This window comes from Canis lupus, chromosome 9 (genome assembly GCF_011100685.1).
Source record: "Canis lupus familiaris isolate Mischka breed German Shepherd chromosome 9, alternate assembly UU_Cfam_GSD_1.0, whole genome shotgun sequence".
NCBI classification, from domain to species: Eukaryota; Metazoa; Chordata; class Mammalia; order Carnivora; family Canidae; genus Canis; species Canis lupus.
Genome location: NC_049230.1, coordinates 39,950,328 through 39,971,555, shown reverse-complemented (window position 1 = coordinate 39,971,555; position 21,228 = coordinate 39,950,328). Strand labels below are relative to the sequence as shown.

The 21,228-nt window shown below is 48.1% G+C and overlaps 1 protein-coding gene across 3 annotated transcripts in view; it reads right to left on the bottom strand.

Moving 5' to 3' along the window:
- ASIC2 (acid sensing ion channel subunit 2) overlaps positions 1 to 21,228 on the bottom strand; it is a 1,001,679-nt gene that overhangs the window by 84,176 nt on the left and 896,275 nt on the right. For all 3 annotated transcript variants that reach the window (XM_038548136.1, XM_038548135.1, XM_038548134.1), the window contains exon 2: positions 7,669 to 7,819. In XM_038548136.1, the coding sequence (XP_038404064.1) occupies positions 7,669 to 7,819 (151 nt within the window). The remainder of the gene's footprint in view (positions 1 to 7,668; positions 7,820 to 21,228) is intronic.

Here is a 21,228-nt window from a genome sequence, read left to right as displayed (position 1 = left end):
TTTCTCATGAGCTTGTCATTCTCTCTAGAAAGGGACTCCCCCAGACTTCTGTTTGGAGGTCATGGGGTAGATTAGCGTGGCTGGGGTCTCTACTCAGTAAGCAAAACTTCTCATCTCCCTGGTTTGTTTGTTTGTTTGTTTCTTTCAAGATTGTATTTACTTATTCATTAGAGACACACAGAGAGAGGCAGAGACATAGGCAGAGGGAGAAGCAGGCTCCATGCAGGGAGCTCGACGCGGGACTCGATCCCAGGACCCCGGATCAAGTCCTGAGCCAAAGGCAGATGCTCAACCGCTGAGCCACCCAGGCGTCCCTCGTCTCCCTGGTTTCTGTGGGGTGCCTCAGCCATGCCTCAGCTCTGCCTAGTTTCCTCATGCCCAGCACCGGTCTGTTTCATCTTCTCTGGTGCTGGGGTGTGGAGAAGTACCTGTCTGGCTGCTCTGGGCCACGGGGAGGACATTGGGGAGATTTCACAGCTCCTTTTACAGACTTCTAACTAATCCTCCTAGTTTTAGTCCTACCTCTTATCCCTGTCTCCAGCAGTGTCCGATGCCTCTGCTTCCTGACTCTTTCTGAGGGTTCAGTGGTGAGAACACGACGGCTTTAGCTGGCTTTTCAGTGCAGACCCTTATCCCTTGGCTTTGTCTGCCACAGGCCAAGTCAATTACCATCTATCTTCCATCTTCCAAAAACTTGCTGACGTTGACTGTTGCCTTCCTTCCCATACTCTCAGTCATTGTGTGTTTATACTTAAAAAAACCCCAAACCATGATGGCTCTTTAGATGGGGTGTGTGGAGGGAGCCTCAAGAAATAGCTCTGATCAATCCACCATGTTCAACCAGAAGTCTAGACTGCTAACTCCCCCAAGGCTCCGGAGCTCAGAAGACACATCATGAACTCCTTTCACTGTCCCGGGAGAAAGGGAGAGAGAGATTTGGAGTTGGTCTCTGGGATGTACAGACTCATAAAACCAATGGACACCGTTTTTATCCCAGTAAAATCAGGCATCCATCCAGGGATTTTTAAACTAGGCTCCTTGGAGCCCTGGGGTTCCTCAGGGTCGACCATGGTGAGCATGGGGCAATCACACTGAGGTCCTCATCTCCATGTGAACCAGAACAGCTCTACCATTATCTGTTTTATATACTGGGACTGTGCTAAAGCTTTTGTTCAATATAAGGATTCTGCTATTGAGAAAAAAAAGAGGGAAAAATGGAAAAGGAAAAGTTTAACAGACCTATCATTATATGCCATTCTCTCTTCAGAGATGTCACCTGGACCATTTTTTTCTTTCCTGAGCTATTTTCATGGCAGTGCTTTTACAATCACATTTTGAACATTAAAGGCAGGTAGTGAAAGGAGAATTGCTTTTGGGTTCATACGTGGGTTTTTAGCTTGGTTCAGCTACTTAAATGAGAGATGTGTGTTCTTGGGAAGCTTACTCAACCCCTCTGAGCCCCAGTTTCTTTACCTTTCAGTGGGGATTATAACATTTTGTTAGGAGAATGACTGAAAGGACTCATGGGATAGAATATTCATGGCACATAGCAGCCACTTGGTAATACTAGTTTCTCTCTTGCCCTGGCCCTGTCGGTGTGCACAGTTACAGTATTTCCCCCCTTCTCTCAACAAATACATTAACAGATGTTTACTGCCCTGGTGTACATCAGTGAGCCAGACAGTCTAAGATCCCTTACCTCTTGGAGCATATGTTTTAGTGGTAGGGGATAGACAAGAAAAGAATAAGTAAGTAGATCACATGGTATATTTAAAGGTGACAGATCACATGGTATATTTAAAGGTGACATGTCATGGAGAAAGGACAAGCAGAGGAGATAGAGGGGTGAGGAGTGGGATGAGTCCTCAGGGTAGCCCTCTATGACAGGGTGATATCTGAGCAAAGACTTGGTGGAGGTGAGGCAGTTGGCTATGTGGGTCTGAGCAGAGAGAATTCTAGAAAGAGAGAGTAGAGATGCAGAGGTCTCACGTAAGAGAATGTTGAAGGTGTTCCAGGGAAGCCAGTGTGGCCAGAGCCAAGTGGACAAGGGAGGTGATGAGGCTGGTGGTGGATAATAAAGTGCCAGATATTCACCTCCATTAGAGCATAGATCCTCAAAATAATTCCTTTGCTCAAAAACATAATATTGGGTTCATTTTTCTTTCTTTTAAAATATTTATTTATTTGAGAGAGAGAGAGAGAGAGAGCATGAGCACATGAGTAGGGGAAAGGACAGGGAGAGAGGGAGAAAGAGAATCTCAAGCACACTCCCCACTGAGCACAGAGTCCAACACAGGGCTCTATCTCAAGACCCTAAGATCATGACCTGAGCTGAAATCAAGAGTTGGATGGCCTAACTGATTAAGCCACCCAGACACCCCTCAGATTCATTTTTCTACATACTAGGATTTGGGGAAATCCAGGCAGATTATATTCAATTAAAATGTATTTTACATGGGGTGAATGAAAGATGGAGGGAGATGAGAAAGGGAGAGGCCCTATCTGTGGTCTTTCCAACTTTAGAGCCTATCTGACTAGAATCTGAGGTCATTTGAGACCTCCCTGTACACCAATTCTGGTTTCCTCGGAGGTAACCCCAACTCTCTTCCTCAGCCCTTCTTCCCCAGCATGGCCCTTCATGGGACTCTTTTGGGGACTCCTTCCCAAGCTGCTGTTCACTCAGCTTCCTCAGGGCTCTTGGGTCCTTCTATGAACTCACTCCCCCGGTAACTGCTGATTGGTCCAGGCATCAGCACCTGACTGACCAATGGGACGATGATTTCCTTCCCTGTTCATTTATTTATTTTTTAATAGGAGATCCAGGAGAGGCTCAGAATAGTCTCTTGCTGGTGGTAGGATGTGTAAAATATAAAACTATTGGCAGCCATGTGTGAAAAAAAATATGTGTGGAAGAGACCTGTCTGTAGTGAGAGAGAATAAAGCGACTCAGAGAGAGGAGAGGCGAGAGAAGCAGAGACCTGAGGGGGCCCGAGCCCTTGGTTCCAGTTGTTTCTGACGCTGCATCCTTGCTCACCTGCTGTTTAGTTGTTGAAGCTTGCCTTGGATTCCGGGGGCAATACAATTCCTTTTATGCCTAAGCTTGTTTGAATTTGGTTTCTCTCATGTGCAACCTAGATAACCCACTGCCTATTTCTTTTATCTTTTGAAGTTACTCAGAGGCATCTACACAGAGTTTCATTTTTAACAGCCTCCCACCTGCCTTCAATTTAATTTCCTTTAGAAAACGCTGGCCGTGAAATCTGCACTTCTACAGTCTAGGACAGTTTTTCTGTCTTCTTTCTATTTTGTGAGCAACCATGAGAAAGGTTTCCATGGTCGAAGGCATTTGGGAAATAAATGCTGCATGCAATATTCCTATTCAGATATTCAAGATGTAGCATATTCAAGACTTCTTGCAATAAATAAATGTGTTTCACTTTTCTAAGCAAGGTTCCCAGATCCTTGCTATTCCTGTAACATGTAATATCCCCAGTCCTGACATTCCACAGGATCCATACTGTTGAGGTCCACATGTGACGGACCCTGCCTTATTTAAAGTGGCATATTTCCGGGGTGCCCTGCACAAGGATGTTTTGCCAAGAGTGCGTCCTGGTGTAAGGTATTATCAGCCTGGAGATAATTTTCATAGCATCTCTATTCGCTCAGCGTGAGCCCACAGGGCTGGGTCCACTCAAAGGAGGAGGGTTGCCTTTTCCAAATTCACTCAGGGACCAAAGGTCTCTCCTGCCAGCCAGAATTACACCCAGAGGAGTGGTTCCCTCACTGCTTCTTTAAATTTCTGAGCAATGAAGCTGTCCATGAGGCAAGGCAAGAGTGTATCAGAGGCTCTGCTTTAAACAGAATGAGATTTCCAGATGTTGAGTTACTTCAGGACCCTCGTTACAGGGTTGGGATGTTTAGAATAGGCTCTAGCTCTGGGACAGTGTGACAATCCCCTCCATGGTCATCATTATCACCCTTCCACTGCCTACAATTTGCAGAGAGCTCTTACGTGCTTCTTCAACCATCCTGAAAGGTTGATGGGTTTATTTGTGTTGTTGACATCTATTACACATGAGGACATGGAGGCCCGTCATATGTCCTCAGTCACATAGCTAGTAAAGGAAGAGCTGGGGATTTCATCTTGGGTCTGACTCTATAATGGCACTTTCCTGTCCTACTATACTGCCTGTCATCAAGCTGTCTGTGGCTAGTCCTTCAACAGCCATATTTCAATTCCTTTCTTTTCCATCATCACCCAGATAGCCTTGACTAAGACTAGGGAATTGAGAGGAGGTGGGAATGCCAAGCAAGCAAGATGGCATCTGTGGGGCCTTAAGGCTTGGAAGTCCAGAAGGCAGCTTCCCTCCTGAGGACCATAGCAGGACTAGGCCTGGCTGTGCCCACAGTCCTTTGGAGCAAAGACCAAGCAGTAAGATGTGGCCATGCCTCCTCAGGTGGCCTCATGGACAGGCAACCCTCACCTGCCAGAGTCCACTCCTCATCCTTAAGCAGGTGTGTACATCTTACTTACATCTTAACTCACATGAGGCTTACTCCTCACCAGCCCAAGAAACAAGTGGTTTTGAGGCAACCAGAGTGTTCAAGAGGTGCTCATTGCTCAGTGACTTCTCAGCTTGAAAAAAGGTGCAGTTGAGATGAGGAAGCCTGGATGTAAGGATTCAGGCCATCAGGCTGGGTGGCCTGGGTAAAGTCCCCTAACCTCAGCCTCCTTCCCTGATATGTGGGGATAAAGAGCCCTTTCTACCACTCATGGCTTTGGTGAGGGGAAGGCTAGGGCTGAGAATATTATGGTCCCAGAAGAACGTGGGATGTGGCACCAAAGGCAAATATCCAAGAAGCTGACCAGAGAGTCTCAAGTTGTGCTCCCCAGTGTGGTAGCCACTGGCCCCTGTGGCAATTTAAATTAATCAAAATGACATGATATTAGAAACTCAATTCCTCATTACCATGAGCCACATTTCAAATGCTAGATTGTGGCCACTGTATTGGACAGTGCAGATAGAGAACATTCTATTTCTAGACCGGTTTCTCCTCTAGCTGGTTTCTTCTGGCCCCTGCTGTTGCTCTGAACCCCTCCTTCTTCACAGAAGAAGCCTCCTTTCCTAACCACCCAACTTTAGAGGGAATGGTTTAAGTGAGACTAGATGGTGGATCATAAGGATAGCTCAAGTTGCCAGCAGGAGTGAGGTTGTCCTTTTGTGGATTCTGGGCTCTAGTTTAGCTGTCTACTGAGACGGTAAGCTCCTGAGAGGCAGGGTATCTGTCTGGTGTCTTCTGCATCCCTGACCATGCCCTGCATGGTGCTAGGCACACAGCAGATCCTCAATCCTGGTTATGGTCCATAGGTGCTAACTGGTGGTCAAGAAGCTTGGGTCAGTACAGCCTTGTCTTGGCCATGACTTTACTTTACATGATGTCTAGTATGTCACCACTCCTTGCTGGGCCTCAGTTCTCTCTCCACCAAGGAACAAGGGGATTGGCTGGAATAGATGGTCTTAGCTTTCCTGCTCCATCCATCCATGGCTTTGGGAGGCAGAATGCAGATTCCCTGGGGCAGGCCCTGTGGTTTGGATCCCATTTTACCAACAGCCAGTGCTCAGACCCAAGGCCAGACGCCATGGGGAGCTGTACTGTGTGAAGATGTGTGTGATAGGGTGCCTGGCACTGTGTGGGTGTGTGCGTGTGTGGGTGTGTGCTTGTGTATATGTATACATTTACTCTCCCTCTCAAATCGAGGTAACAGGGCAGGAAATCCAACGTTACCATGCAAACACATAACTAATCTGTAGTTGGGCTGTGGGTCTGAGGTCTTCAGGACCCATTTTTACTGCCCATTTCTTCTCTTTGCCACAGGCAGTTCAATAAGCAAATATGTTCAGGTGTCTGAGAACAAGGCAGAGCCTCTATTTGGGGACCAAGACCCAGCTCCTAGGACTCAGGGTTGTCTACAGACCCCCATGGTGACAGGACACAGGCTGGTTTCAGGGATGTTCTGGAAAGCCAGGCTCTGTCGGTCAGCTCTCAGGGATGCCAGAGCTCGGCACAAACCAAACGTTCCTCTGTTTGCTGGAGGGCAGGGGCATTGAATTTAGAAAAGTGGATGGAGCCAACTAAGCATCTCCTCGGCAAGCAGCAGATGGCCTGGAGCCTGAGGTGAGCCACCGGAAGGCATTGCTGGAGTGACACATGTGGGGGCCATTTTACTTCTTGGTTGCAGGAGCAGGAGGACTAACCACACAGTGAGGGAAGTGGCCATGCTCGCTTCTTCCCACAGGGAGCTCGAGTGAGAGACATGGGAAGGAGACAGTGGTGGTGGTGGGAGCTTGGAATTCACAGTTGGTTATCTCTGGGGTGGAAGCCTTGGCTGCCCTCAGAAGCCTGAAATGCCTAGGTATGGTCAGAGCCATACCTTAGGATTGGAGGGGTCAGCTTCAGGAATCATGGGGTGGGGGTTGCAAGAGGTGGGGGCTTGGCTGCTTGGCTTCCACCCACCTCAGCTCCAATCCAAGGACCAAAGGCCTCCTTCCTGCTGTAACTTTCTCTCCCCTCCCCCCTCCCCTGTAGCCCCTCCACAGGACCATCCTTGACCTTCCTTCCTACTCCCCAGCTGTTATACCCTGAACACAGCACTACTCTTGCTTTGGGTCTACTTTGTTTCCATGTTCCCCTCTTGGGCACCTCTTTACTTTCTCCACCTGGGGGAGTTCTAGACACCACCAGCATCCCTGGGCTTACTGGCTATATCACTCCAATTTCTGTTTTCCTCACCTTCTCCTGTCTGACCTTCCTGCATCCCTCTTGTGAGAATCCCTCCCCCCCCCCCCCCAGTATAATCCAGGATCATCCCAAGACTATTCAAATGCCTGGAGCACTGTGATGCTTTCCCTGAATGCCCTCCCCCCCAGGCAGAGGCTGCTGTCCTCCTGGTGTGGGTACACTCATGTCACACTGGGCTGTAATTGTGTGTCTCCTCCCCTAGGCTATGATCAAGGACCTGGTCTTTTTCACCTTAATGTCCTTACTGTGGCACAAAGCCTAACACAGTACACATGGCTAATGAATAGTTTGCTGAATAGATAGGAATAAATTCATGCACGAACTAACTCAGGGGCCTGTGCACTTGGGCCTCCCCAGGGGCTCACACAACCATGGTGCCAAGCCCCAGAGTCCATGCCCTTTGACCTGCCAACCCTGCAAACTCCTCTACCTTCCTCCAGCAGGAGGAGCTGCTTTCCTTTCTGCTAGGCCTCCTTGCTGGGTTGGGATAGTCAAGATGTCTGGAAGAGGAAGAGGCTTGTCCATGTCTTCCTCTTCTCCTGAAAACAAGCCACCTGCCTGCCCAATCATACCTTCCTCCATGCCTCCTTCCCAACACTGCCCTCAGTCCACCTGCCTTCCCCTTCCAATATGCCTCTCATCTGCCCCTCTCCCATCTACTGAAATCTGAGGAAACCCAGAGCACCAGAGTCCATGCAGGGACATTCTTACCCTTCACTGGTATGTTGTCACCCCCCTCTCCCCCCCCCCATAGACAGCTGTCCTTCATAGCATGGGCCAAGTCAGCCCACCTGAAGCAAACCAGTCTTCCAGAGTCTTGTGCCCCTCTGCCATCACCCACAGCTCCGGTCCCTGTGGCCAGCTCACCTGTCTCTCCCCAGATGGGCAGGTACTCATCCTGCTGAATATCCAGCATGATCTCCAGCCCGTTGCCAGTCCCGCCCTTGACCGTGGTGAGCAGAGGTTTGCCATCCTCTCCTGAGTTAAACATGTAACACTTTCCATATTTTGTAAACACCTAAGGGAGAGATGAGAGGGAGAGAAGCACATGAGTGACTTCAGACTAGAGATTAGTGAGACCCGAGAAGTGTAACATCAGTCCAGAGTTCCCACAGCCCGTAACAATCAAGCCCTCTTGCGGACCAATGATTCCTCACTATGGCTAATGGCCGGACTTTTGCCAAGCAGGATTCTGACATCAAAGAACAAATCTGGACATACTCTGGGGTTCATTGCAATGGGATCTGGTCTCTTCTCCCTCTGGGCACCCTCCCAACCCTGGGTGGCCCTGTTTACTTCTAAATGTTAAACTTTCACCTGTAGGCCAATCTGCACCTCCAGCCCCAAGCTCTCTCTTGGGCTCCAGACTCACGATCCCAGCATCTGATGAATGTGACTTCAGGGGCACCCATAGTGCCCTGACACTTAGCAAGTCCCAGTGGGAACAAACTTCCTCAGGTTCCCCGCCCCACCGGATGGTTCTCCTGCACTCCTGTCCCAGGGAATAGCATCACCACCTGCCAGGAGGCTCAGGCCAGCCCCTCAGAGTGGCTGTCCATTCTTCCTCTTCCTCACCCCCAAGTCCAATTAACCAGCAAGGCCTGTAAGGCTGTCTCTACATCCGGCTTGTATTTTACCTTTTCTCTACTGCACTACCATAACGCAGGACCCAGTTATTGCTTCCTGGGCTGCTGAAATTTTGGCTGGGCTCCTGGATTCCAGACAACCTTCTCAGTCCATCCTCTAACTTTGCTGTGGCTCACTCTTTCTGAAATGCAGACCTCATCTTGCTAATCCTGCCCTTAAAATCCAGCAGTGCTCCCCAACACCCGTAGGCTAAAATCTAGGCCCTCCATACCCAGCCATCTCTGATGCCCTCTTCCTACTCCATTCTGCTATTTCCCATCCATGTCCATGGGATTCCATTAGAAGGGAAGCTCCATGTGTTCAGGGAGTACATCTACTTGTTTGCTGAGGTACCTATCCGTAGTGACCAATAGGGTGTCTGGCACATGGGGGTGCTATGGAAATATATGTTGAATGAATGAGTGAATGAATGGGTAGATGGAGCCAGATCAGATGACCTGCAGCACCCATGGATGCGCCCTACTAGTTCACACACTTGTGGCTTTCTATTTGCTGTTCCTGCTGCCTATAACTCCTCTCACTCCTCTTCCTGTCTGGACAGCCTCTAGCTGTTGTCTAAGACTGGACTGCTCTGTCTCCTCCTCCAGGAAGCCTTCCTGAACCTCTGGATCAAGTTGGGCTACACCCCTCCTCCTTATTCCCCTCGCTCCTCACCATAGCAGCTATCTCATGGCCCCAAATAGTTGATCTTACATCTCTCTTGAACTTGACTCTGCCATTCACTTCTGAATTCAAGGACTTAACACCCAGTAGGTATTCGGGCCACTTCTGCTTGACGATTACATGATTACAAAGATGTGGTGTGATGGTGTGGGAAGAGCCTGGGATAAGGAAGGCAGAGATCTTTTTTTTTTTTTTTTTTAAGATTTTATTTATTTATTTGAGGGAGAGAAAGTGAGCAAGAGAGAGAGCATGAGCAGGGGGAGGGACAAAGAGAGAGAGAGAAGGAGACTCCCCAGCTGAACAGGGAGCCTGATGTGGGGCTTAATCCCAGGACTGAGTGGAAGGCAGATGCTTAACCGACTGAGCCACCCAGCTGTCTCAGGAAGGCAGGGATCTTTGTCCATGTTTGATGTTGCCACTTATTAGTCATGTGACTTCAGGTGAACTTGGATGCTCCAAGCCTCAATGCTCCATCTATAAAATGGGCATTCTCGCCCTTTCCTTAGCTACCTCTCAAGGTTACTGAGAAGATCAGCTGAGGTAATATATGCAAACATGCTTTGAAAACTATAAAAGCTTTCTACAAATGCTATGGGTTATTATGCTTATATAACTGCTTTGGAATCTTGAGCTGAAGCCAAATTACATCTGGCAAAATTGGCTGGAAGAGAGCCAGGCCAAGTGTATTGGGTTCCTGCAGCCACTGAGGTTTGGGCCCAGACCCCTCCTTGGCCATGTTCCACTGAACTGTCCCCTCCTGCAGCATGGAAGCCACAGGGATGGGGATGGGGTCTCTGGCTTCCCATCCTTCAGTGTGGGGGCAGGTAGATAGCAGGGGCAGATGCTGGAGGCTGTCTTTCTCATGCAGACCTTGAGGGCCGGATGAGAGGAAGGAAGAGAGACCTCTACGATGTGCCAGATGCTCTGCTAGGTACTCATGTAACTCACGTAACCCTTGCAACCATGACCGCTCTGGATATTGCTGCTCCCATTGTGCAGAGGAGGAAACCGAGGCCCAGAGATGCTAAGTGACTTGCCTAAGGTCACACAGCTATTAAGTAGAGATACTGAGATGTGAAATCTATGAATGTCTAATACATATGCTTTTTCTGGTTATGGTCCCCTGGGTCTTTGTCATTGGGACCTTTCTGAGCCTTATCCTATTACTCTGTGCCTTGCTTTTTCCATCAGCCAACCAATAGTCATATGCATGTACTCCTCCTATGTGCAATAATTATGGGGATTGCAAAGAAGTATAAACCCTGTTACCTGCCTTCAGGACCTGTGGAAAGCACCAGCAAGACATCAGAGTACACGTTTTCTTCACTGTATAAAATGTCTGAGTCCCTGACCAGCTGCACTATTTCAGGACAGCCTAGCCCTACCCCCTCAGTTTCCTGGTGGAGGAGGAAAGCTAGAACATGATTTTTCAAACAAACTGAACTTTATCATTGCTATTGTCTGTAGCAACTGGACTCGGTTAATGAATTTGTCTCCTGGAGAGATGTTCTCCGGGACCACTGTAATGAACAGAGGAGAGAAGCTTATAGTTAGCAAATCTTTTGCAAGGGGTTGAACACATCTGGAGTGACTTCTGGGTGTTCTAATATAATTTTTTTTTGTAGATCTACTAAATATGCTTGTTGGTTCCAAAATTGATTGGTAATATTAACTGCCTATCTAATATGAGGAGAGTCATAAGGAAAAGTACATTTCAGCTTCGCACCAGATTATTGCAAATCCCACCCCCCGCCCTGCAACAACTTGGTACTTGAACTCCAGAATATTGGGCTGGAGTTAGAATATGACCCGTACTCCCGGGTCAGCGGTGATCCCAGCCCAGTGTCTGTGATCCCAGATATGCTGGGTGGGTGGTGTCGGGAGAGAGCATCAACCCTCTGTGAGCTTCTGAGGGGGATGATAAGGTGCGGGAGCTCCAAGGGCTCTTGCAGACCATCTCACCGACCCACCTTACTTCATGGGGAAGGAAACGCAGACCTGGGAGGGAGGAGGCAACTTGCCTGTGGCAGTGCAGTAAAGACCCATCTGTTTGGGACCAGACTCTGGGTTCAGTCTGAACTTCCTTTATAGCAGTCTCCCTCTGCTTCCCTGCCTGCAACAGAAGATGGGGGCTCTGGAGGATTGCCACCTTTAGCTGGTTACTGACACAGTGCCTGCTCTGTGTGGAACACTGAGTGTTCCTGGGACCACTGAAGCCTCGTGCATGCAAGTCACCCCTCCGGAGGAGGGAGCAGACGAGTCTCCATGGTGACAGTGATAGAAACTCACTCCCCATCCTTGGCTGCCCCCTCACCAGGCCTGATACCCATCCTAGGCCCAGAGGGTGGCTCCTGCAGGGGCCTGGGTGTCAGTTTCATCTTCTTCTAGGGGCAGGAGGGATAAGGGGGTGCTGGGGCAAGCACACACACTTGCCAAGTGTGAACCAATGCACATCAGAGCTCGGTCAGGGTGGTGGTGACCAGAATTGCAGGGCAGGGAGCTGGAGGGTGACCATAGCCATAGCGATGGCCACATTATGATCTATGATGGCCATGTTCTTTCTTGAGTTGCGATCACCATAAAGGGGCTTGACATCCTTCTGCAGCTTCCCGGCGCATTTAGGACTAAGTCCCTAAATCCTCGCAGGGGGCCCTGTGTGGTTCGGACTGGTGTCCCATCCTCCCTTTTGTCACATGCCTCTAGCACCCAGCCTCTGCAGTTCTTGGAATGTGCAACAAGCTCTTCCCCCTGCAGGCCCTTTCTGAGTGCTGTTTCTTTGGTCTAGAATGTTCCCAGCACACCCTCGGTCTGCCTTCCTGCCTTCCTCAGAGGCCTTGCTTGACCACTCCCATGGCCCTGCTCCCAGCCTCCGTTTAAATTGGGACGTCTTGTCTCACAGCTTCATTTCTCCCGTTTTGCCCCTTTATGGTGCACAGTAAAGTGTGTAACTAGGTGGTTATTCATGTGGTTATTTTTTGGCCATGTCTTCGCTCCACTGTAAGCTCTGCAAGTGCAGGGACTGCAAGGTGCTGCCAACCTTTAGCACCTAGCCCACCTCTGGGAGGTGCCCTTCAGGGCTGGTCAGTCTTGCTGGCAGGAGGTGGACCTGACACCGTGTACCATCCTCTCTCCCTTCCCTTTCTCTGCTGAGGCTGTTCTCAGCTTCCCACTTCACTGTACCTGAGCATCTTTGCTTGCTTCTGCAGGAAAGCATTAGGGGAAATAATTCCTCTGGGAACTAAGAGTCTACCTTCTTGGGGGTAGGAGAAAGGGCTCAGAGACAGCAGGTCTGTCCTGACTGCACGCCTCTGCCAGCCTCCCTGCCTGTGCTGCTGCGCCCACGGCTCCTGCCTGGTGTTTCCGAGAGGATTATTTTCCTCTCTGCTCAACATCAAAGGCCTGAGAGCTATTTACACATTGCACAGTTTCGCTATAAACCTGGGACAAGATGCAGCTCTCCTTCCCTGTTTCGGGGCATAATGATGTATAAGTGTAACACACGCTTCAAATTTATGTCTTATCGTCCCCAGCCAGAAAATACAGTTTACTTAAGTCCAGATTGTCAGGCCCAGCTCACTGCTTCTTCAGACCTGCCATTCTCCCAGGCATCGCTCTGCTCTCCCCTGTAAGTGCTGACAGCCCCATTGCAGATGGCAGGGCCAGATCCGCTGGGTTGCTAAGAGTCTGGAATTGGACACAGTTGGGTTGGTGTATGAGAGTTAATGGTGCACCTTTCAAACCTGGATCTCCAGGAATGAGGAGGTGGGTGGATCCTGAGATAAAAATGAGGCCCGTGACCATCACCTTCATTGCTAACATTTGCACGGTGTGTTATGGCTTAGACTGCCTACGTTTGGTGGCAACTTTCTTAGTGGCCTCGTTAAGGGGAGGAAGCCAGCAATTTCTGAGTCTCGACTTTGTGCCACTTGGCATTTCCATAGGTGTTCTCACCCTCCTAATTATGGTCCAGCTCCCCTGATGGGGAGGCCTCTTGCAATCACATCCCCATTTTACAGTGGAGGAGACTGAGGCTACTGAGGAGGTAGATAGTAGAGCTAGGACTTGCAGGTGAGACTTTCACCAAGGAAGTCACAAGGAAGGAAGCCTGGGATTTGGGGTCAGACAGGAGGCAATCAATGCAGCTCCCTATTATTTGTCAAGTCCGTGGCCTGAAACACGGTATTTTCCTGGGTGCATTGCCTCACCTACAAACCTGGCAAGATAATCTTGCCATGTGACTGGAAGCCTAAATGAGAGGATGTAAGCAGGTTGGTTTGGATGATTACCTAATAGACATCTTTACTAGTTATGAATCCATACAAGGATGGGAGGTGGGGTTTCTCCTTTTCAGCAGAAGAGAGATTAGTCATTTGGGTTATGGCTAGGAAGGCCAAGATGAATCGAGGGTTCTTGCCCTCTGCTTATGTCCCTATAATCCAAACTCTTCTTGAAGTAGTTAGAGGAGATGAAGACTGCCGTGTGCCGCTGATTGCTTACTCCTTAATAATGCTAAGCCAGTTGCGGAAGCCCTGGGCAGCCCATGATATTACTGGCACCATGGGGTTCTGTAGGAGCAGGAGATGCTTGCATGCATACAACCCGTTTTGAAAATCTACACTTGAATTCCAACCAAATTGTAACCAGTTATTGGTATGGTGGAAAGATTCCCACCAATCGGCAGTTGACACATTTTAAGCTAAAGCAACATGGGTGTGGGGATTGGGAAAATGTCTCACTGCCTTCCTGTAACTCTTAGAGTAGCTCTGAAATTTGCTACCATCCCTGGAGTACCATTCACTTTACAACCGCCAACACTAATTTTTGCAACAGCCCCACGAGGTTGGTATTATCACCTCCATTTCATGGACAACAAAACAGGCCCAGAAGGGCCGAGCCAAGTCACAGAGCTGGGCAGTGGAGAACTCAGGGCAAAAATTCATTTTTGCCTAGTTCCAAAGTCCGTGCTCCTAGCCCTCCTGTTCTTTGTAGGTACAGCTCATTCCCATACCCCTCTCCCAAACTGCTCTGCCACTCATCAACTGGTGAGACTGTGGCTTACTAACACGGCACACTCCCACCTGGTAGCGGGGCGGTACATCTCAGGGTCAGAGGCATCCTGGAAAATTGCAAGCATTTTCTCATCCAAACTTCTCTTTTTCATAAGAGTCTAAAGTCCAAAGAGGTAAAGTGACCTGCCCTAGGTCACACAGCCGGTTTGGGGACAGAGATGAGATCTGACCTAGGCTTAATTGCTTGGCCCTATTCTTCTAAGCCTTCTGTTTGCACATGCCAGGGCCTGGAGATAATGGCCAGGCCCCCCTTCTCACGGCATTGTGTCCAGCAATATGAGAAAGATTGACAGCTGCTAGCATCCAGGCTCGGTGTGACCTGCTGGGGTCCCCTGCCTTACAGAGTCGGGGAAATGCAAAGCAGAGCCCTTGCTGGGAAAGGTTAGGAACAGCTGATACCCAAGAAGACACAGTTTTCTGGTTCAATTAATAGTGCAAACAACATTTCTACACCATGTACCTACTTAAGAAAATAAATTATGCATAAGTTCCCTCAAGGATTGTTGAAATATCCACTCACCAGAACACAACTAAAGCTGCAAGCTTCAGGTCTTCCAGTTCATTCATTAATCCTGACCTTTAGGGTTTCTCTAAGGCAGTAGGTTTCTTGTCTCTTCTTGCTTATTATACTTGAAGGAAATGAAATTGTACTGCTCCAAGATGCCTCCAAAATTCAGCCTTTCCCTCTTCCTGCCTGTCTCCTGCTGAGTTGACTAAGCTTTCCTCTCAATGAATTACTGAAATTTCTCATCAGGCTGTTTTCAAAATACCATGCATGTTAAAGCCAACCATTTAGTCTTATTTGTTTGATGTGCCTCTTTCAAGCTCCTAAAACACATTTCACACAATTGGGAAGTGAAAAATTCTGTCAAATGGGTTACCAGGCTTCCAGGAAACAAAGTGAATCGGCCTTTTGTTTCCTGAAGTTGCAGTAAGTGTGTTTGAGGACAAAAATACAGCAGAGGGACTGATGCATGGGGTGGGGGCTGCCAGAGACGGTCAGCTCTTTGAAGGCAGGACTGTATCTTATTAAAATCTCTACTTGCTCGTTCATCAGTTCCTGCAACAGGAATTTCAGACTAGTTATCTCATTCCAAGGACTGTTGCATGACTGTGTGTTTTCCCTATAAGGAGATTTAAAAAGACAATTGCGACAAATACCCATGAAAGCACGTCCATGTTGTTGGTGCTATTCCTGGTAATGAATAATGGAACATGGCCCCTTTGCCACCATTCATCACCTCTTTTTTTTAGGGCATCATTAATGTCATGATCTCATCCAAACTTCTTTTTTTTAGGAGGCCACCATCTTTTTTTTAGGGCATCATTAATGTCATGTTCTTCAGAAGCAACTTTCTGGGGGGAAAGGCAAGAATGAACAGTCACTGAACATTGACAGAGTCGAGTGCTGTGCCCACTGCTCTATACCCCTTCTATCCTTTCAAGCTCACAAACCCCACTGATTCCACCCAGTGTGCAAATGAGAAAACTGAGGCTCCGGGAGCCTAAGTATCTCATCCAAGGTCCTACAGCTAAAGAATGGTTCACCTGACTTTCTCTTTATATGCATGGGTTGGTGGAAGTATGCTTGGCATTATTAGAATGTATGAGATGGTAATGTAGCCCCTCCTCCACGCCCCTGCACCTCTCTGCTGGGATGTGACATTCCCTGTGCCTGTTTCACTGAGAGGCCGTTTTGCCTCCTCCCTCTGAGCCTGAGTGCAGCAGGGCCTTGTCCACCGGGCAACTGTCCAGAGAGCTCTAGACTGTGCAGGAGGGGTTGTGTGAGCACCATGCAGAAGGAAAGAGCGTCAAGCAGCTGCAAATCTGTCTGTCAGCTGGGAAAACAGCACAAAGGGAGGAATGGGTGACTCTGAGTGTTCTCCTCCGACTCAAACATTTTGTGAGCAAATGTGCTCTTGGAGGATGACTCATGGAGACAGAGGGGCAACTTGAAGGCACTCCGGCGGTTCACCTGCAGAGTCGCTGGAAATGCCAGGCCTCTGCTGATGAATCCCACCTGACAGCTCATGTGAGAATCCCATATTGGGCTTGACTTGAGGTTGTAAAGTGGGATGTGGGGAACCAGATGCCTTTCAAGCTGGACTGCAGCTTGACTGCGTGGGGGCCAGAGCCTGGCTTGATGGAAGTTTCAAACGGGATTCAGCAACAGGTTGGCTGTTCTCTCTGCTAAGGCTCTACTGTCTGTCTCCTGGGGGCAGGAGGGTCTGTAGCATTTCCATCTCTGGATCCCCAGTGCCTGGCTCCATATCCAGCATAGCGTAGGCCCTTATGGAAGATATCTAGGTGAAAGACAAAAAGCATGGAATTGGGAACCAGGTAGTCCCAGCTTCCAGTGCTGGCTCTGCACTGATTTGGAGGTTATTTCATCTTTTTGGCTCTTGATCCTTCATCTCCAAAGTGCTGGTAAGAGTACCTTTCAATAGAATTGTAAAGATCAAAAGGGCCATAATGGCTCTGAAAGTGCTCTGTGGGGGGGGAAAGCCCTCAGCCCAGGCAGGGAACATTTTTGTTTGTCGTTTGCATCATGCTTAAGCCTGGTAGGAGCAGAGGAGGGACAGAGTTGTTATTTTACTGTGGGAATTGAATCTGAGGTGTTGTTCTTCTGGGGCCATGGTCACAGCTCATCTATTCATTCATTTAGTGAACATCTACAGAACACCCCTTGTGTTCTAGGCACTGCCTTAGGTGTTGGGGATACAGAAATGAGTCAATCCTTTAGGAATTGCCTAGAAGAGAGGGTGGCCCTGCAGACAATACTGGGTGGTGCCAGGTGCTGTGGGAATACATAGAAGGAAAGCTGCCTGGAAGGCAGTGATGGAGGGGGTCCTGGGGGTGTTACAAAATTCTCTCTAGCCACAGTGAAGGTGACACCAGGGTATTTAGAAGGTTGAGACAGACCCCTTAGACTGACTCCTGGGCTAAGAAGGGCCATTTGGATGCTATCAGGAAGACCAGTGATGCTAGCCCAGGCTTCTGGCTGCCTGCTGAGCCCTGCCTATCTGCCCATCTTTCCATCTCTCTTCCTCTAGTGGAAACTAATACCCTAGACAACCATGAGCTATGCTAAAATATGGGCAGGATTTGTGGATAAACATAGACTTTGGGGTCAGATTACCCTGGTTGAATACCTACTATGTGCCAGACACTGTGCACAATGAATAATGGAGCTTAGCTGTCAGGTAATAGATAATTATTAAGACAGAGATGCAGTTCTCTCCAAGGATATCTGTGTCAGTCTCAGAACCCCTTCCTCCCTCCAACCTGGCTCTCTGATCTGCCCATTGTCAACAGGTTGCCACGCCAAATCTAGGGTCACAGGGCCAGGGCAAGTGGATAAATCAAAAGAGCACGTTTCTGGGGATCCAAGGCTGCCTGCAAAGGGGAACCCCTTATCTGTTGCCAGATGTGAGGAGCAGGGACCAAGAGGGATTCCTTGCCTTTAAGAAGGGAAGAAGCCAATAAAAAGTGAAGGAGAAAGTATGGCCACAAACCGTCCACGGTTGTGCTACCGTTATCTTCTGCTGCCTTCACTCTGTTTCTAACCGTACTGACATGATTCCTGCTTCCCAGTCTGTCCCAGTGTCCAGGCAAGGCAGACTGGGGGCAGCATGTGTTCAAGACCCAGCAGCCCAGACATACTGGTATGTGGCCCTGTGACCTGCCACATTTGGATGTTCTGGAGAGCGGAACATCTTAGTTTTGTCCTCTCTCTTAGATAACATCTTAGTCTATGTTTTCGTTACTCATGAGATGACGGATGTACCTGGCAGAGGATGTACCTCGGGCCATAGTCCCTGTTACAGGTTCTTTTTACAGTTCCTTCCTTGATCTTCTGACTATAGCTGTGTGCCCACTTCTACCTGGTTGGTGCCTGCTGGATTTCCAGGAATATGTGACCTGCTTGATTCTCCCTAAGGCTGTGTTAGATCTTTTCTGGAACATTCCTTGGCTATCCCTGTATAAGAAGTTTGTATTACCTTTGCTGGATATTTCTGCTCAGTTGAACTTCACCTTTCCCTCACCTTCCTAGTACCTATTTCCAGGGGTTGGGTGGGCTTCATTTTTCACTGCGAGTGTGATTTATACCTGGATGACCAACTCTGAGATAAGACACGAGTCACCTGCCTCATCGGACACCTGCTGGGAATTGCTTTTATTTGGGGGGCAGGTGTGGGATGAGGAAGGGAAAGGAAGGAATTGGAAATGTGTTCTGAAAAAAAAATAAAGGAAATGTGTTCTGTTGTGTTCCTGGTTAATTTCACATTATTCTATAGGGCTGCACTGAAAACAATGCATCAGTAAAAACCAAATGATGGTTTATGATGTTTGCAAAGGAAAAGCAGGTGTTCTAATTAATGCCAGGGCTGAATATAATCCCAAGGCAGGCTGATTCTACAGCTGATCAAGAAAAGGTCAAATAGGTAACTACCCACATGGCACTGAAATCCTCATACCATATTCTTACAGATTTCATGTTTTCTCATTAAAAACATATTTCAGCTTTTCCAGGAAATACTCAGAGAATGTCATTGTCTTCTAGTCTTCCCAAGAGCTGGTCTTGGAGGTTGAATAGTATGTAATTTTAGTAGCAAAGCATGTTCAAAGCCATCACAGATTCACAAATGCAGAGGGTTTCTGGTAGTTTAATCAGATTGCTCTCCTGACTTGTGGAATTAAGGCCTGGCTAGCAGATACATAGCATGCATGAAGCCACTCTCCTTTGTAGGTCCATAGCAGACATAACTGATTGATCACAACTTTCTTTCTCTCCGGGCCTGACAGTTTTTCTTTCAGTCCAACAATTCTGGCTGCTGCTATGAGTCTATTAGATGAATCCTGTTTGCCATCCTTGTGCCAGAAGAACATAAGTTCTACTGGCAGTGCCAGTGTTTCTGTAACAAGCAGTGATTCTTGAATGTGGGAAGGTTTGGGCAGGTGCCAGATGGCAATAAGAGGCACAACTTCAGGGGTTGAGTTATAACCAACTTTAGTTGGTGACAGAGGCAGAGGTAGGACTTTGCATACTTCAAAAGTGTTTAGACTTGTCCCTGCACTAGAATGGAGCACAAATAAGCTTTGGAATCAAATCTCAATTCTGGCACTTACTAGCTTTTTAAATTGGGCTAATACTTCCTGAGTATCCCCATGTCTCAGATTGGTAGACTAGACTCCTAGGAGGCTGTATTTTTCATTGTACCACAGTTCCTTGACTTATGATCCAAGTACCAAAGGACCTGAGATGATTAGGGTCTTTCAGAGTGGAAGACAAAGCATTCTTTGGTTCATTTGACATTCAAGGAGCACCTATTACATGGTGCTGGGTCCTGGGAATACAAAGATAATAAGACATGGACACTATCCTCAGGGAGTTCATGAATTGTCTGGGTAGAAAGGGAGATAAAACAGCTTCAGACATCAAGGAGATGAAGCAGGTGTAAGACCACCATTGTTCAATTTACAGAATGCAGCTCTTAAGGAATAATTACATGAAGCAAGGTCCACCGTGTAGTATAGGTTCCAGCTCATCATCCCTGTTGGTCTGTGTGCATTTTCAATAGGGTCTTCTTTTTGCCACAGCTTGGACATCAGCATACCCTCCATCAGCATACCTGTCCTCCCCTGGCCCCACCCCCTCTCCTCACCTCCAAATCAGGGCCTAGACTAGGAAAGGGCAGATGAGGTGTCTAGGGCATGGAACCTAAGGAGGCTCTCACTTCCCAGGGCTGCATTCACACTCATCTGAGAATGAGCACCTCTTGAAATTTGCACCCCAAGTGCCTTACTTGCCTCATTGTAGTTGGGGCCCTGCTCCAGACAAAGTCAGATGAAGACAGGAGTGGAGACATTTGTGACAAAAGTGGCATGACAACAGATTTTCACAATAAGCTTGCAAAATAGACGGTTGTCTTATTTTCAGATGAAGAAACCAGGGCATAGAGAGGGTGAGTTACTTTAGAGGACTCATGGAGCAGTGAATAATAGGAGATGTGAATGGCACTGGCACATCCTGCCAGTCCTGAGCCATGTGACCTTGGGCCAGTTACTTATTTTCTCTGACCTTCTGATTCTTCATCTGAAAAATGGGGACCATATACCTCCCAGGGTTAGGTGGTAATGAAGACTTTAGCACTTTAGCTTCTGGTTTCATGACTCTGCTTTCCCACATGTCAAGTGGACGGGCCATACCTTCCTCACAGACATGCCATGGGGACCCATGAAATTGAAATGATGAGTGGGCTGATCCAGAATGAGTTCTCAAAAGCTGTTAGCAGGGATGAAATGTCAATTCTGTAGGCTTTGCTGTGTCTTCAGCCCTGTCAACTGTTCTCTTGGGGTCTAAGCTGGGGGGTGAACATTTGGTGAGTCCTTTGGGAGTTTCCTGATAATAGTTGCAGATCTTCCTTAGAGGGTAATTGAGACTGAATACCTGCTACCTTCATGTGTTTATGTCGTGACCCCATTCAAACCTCCTGGCAACCTTGTTTTTATTGCTCTCATTGTTAGGGAAAAATCAACAGATTCCACAAGAGGCTAAAACTACACACCCAAGATTATGCAGTGCATCAGAAGCAGAGCTGGGTCTCTGCCACAACTATGGGATGAAGAAACCTCTGTGCATCCCACTATGGAACAGCCACCAAAAATACATACAAATATTTCTCAGCAATGGAGCAAAACCTAAGATTTGCATCTAAGCATGTTCCAACATGTGGGAATATAAACAAGAGTAATTACAAGTATGAAACCTGGTGAGTGTCAGTTGTTTCCTAGGCATGGTGGAGGGATGACTTATGGCTCTGCAGAGTGACCCAGTGGTGTCTTTGCCGTATCCCCAAAATTTAGCTAAAGTTTCATAACTCTGTTCCCCCAAACTGGAGAAATGAGGGGCAAGCTAGCAGTTCTCTGCAGGTTTAAGTCTTGCAGGTCCTACCTTGAGAACATCCCTCCATCTAATTTCCTCTACTCAGCTCCTAGTGTTAGCTGAGAATCGGTGTGATGCTACTCTTATATTTCTGTTACCTGC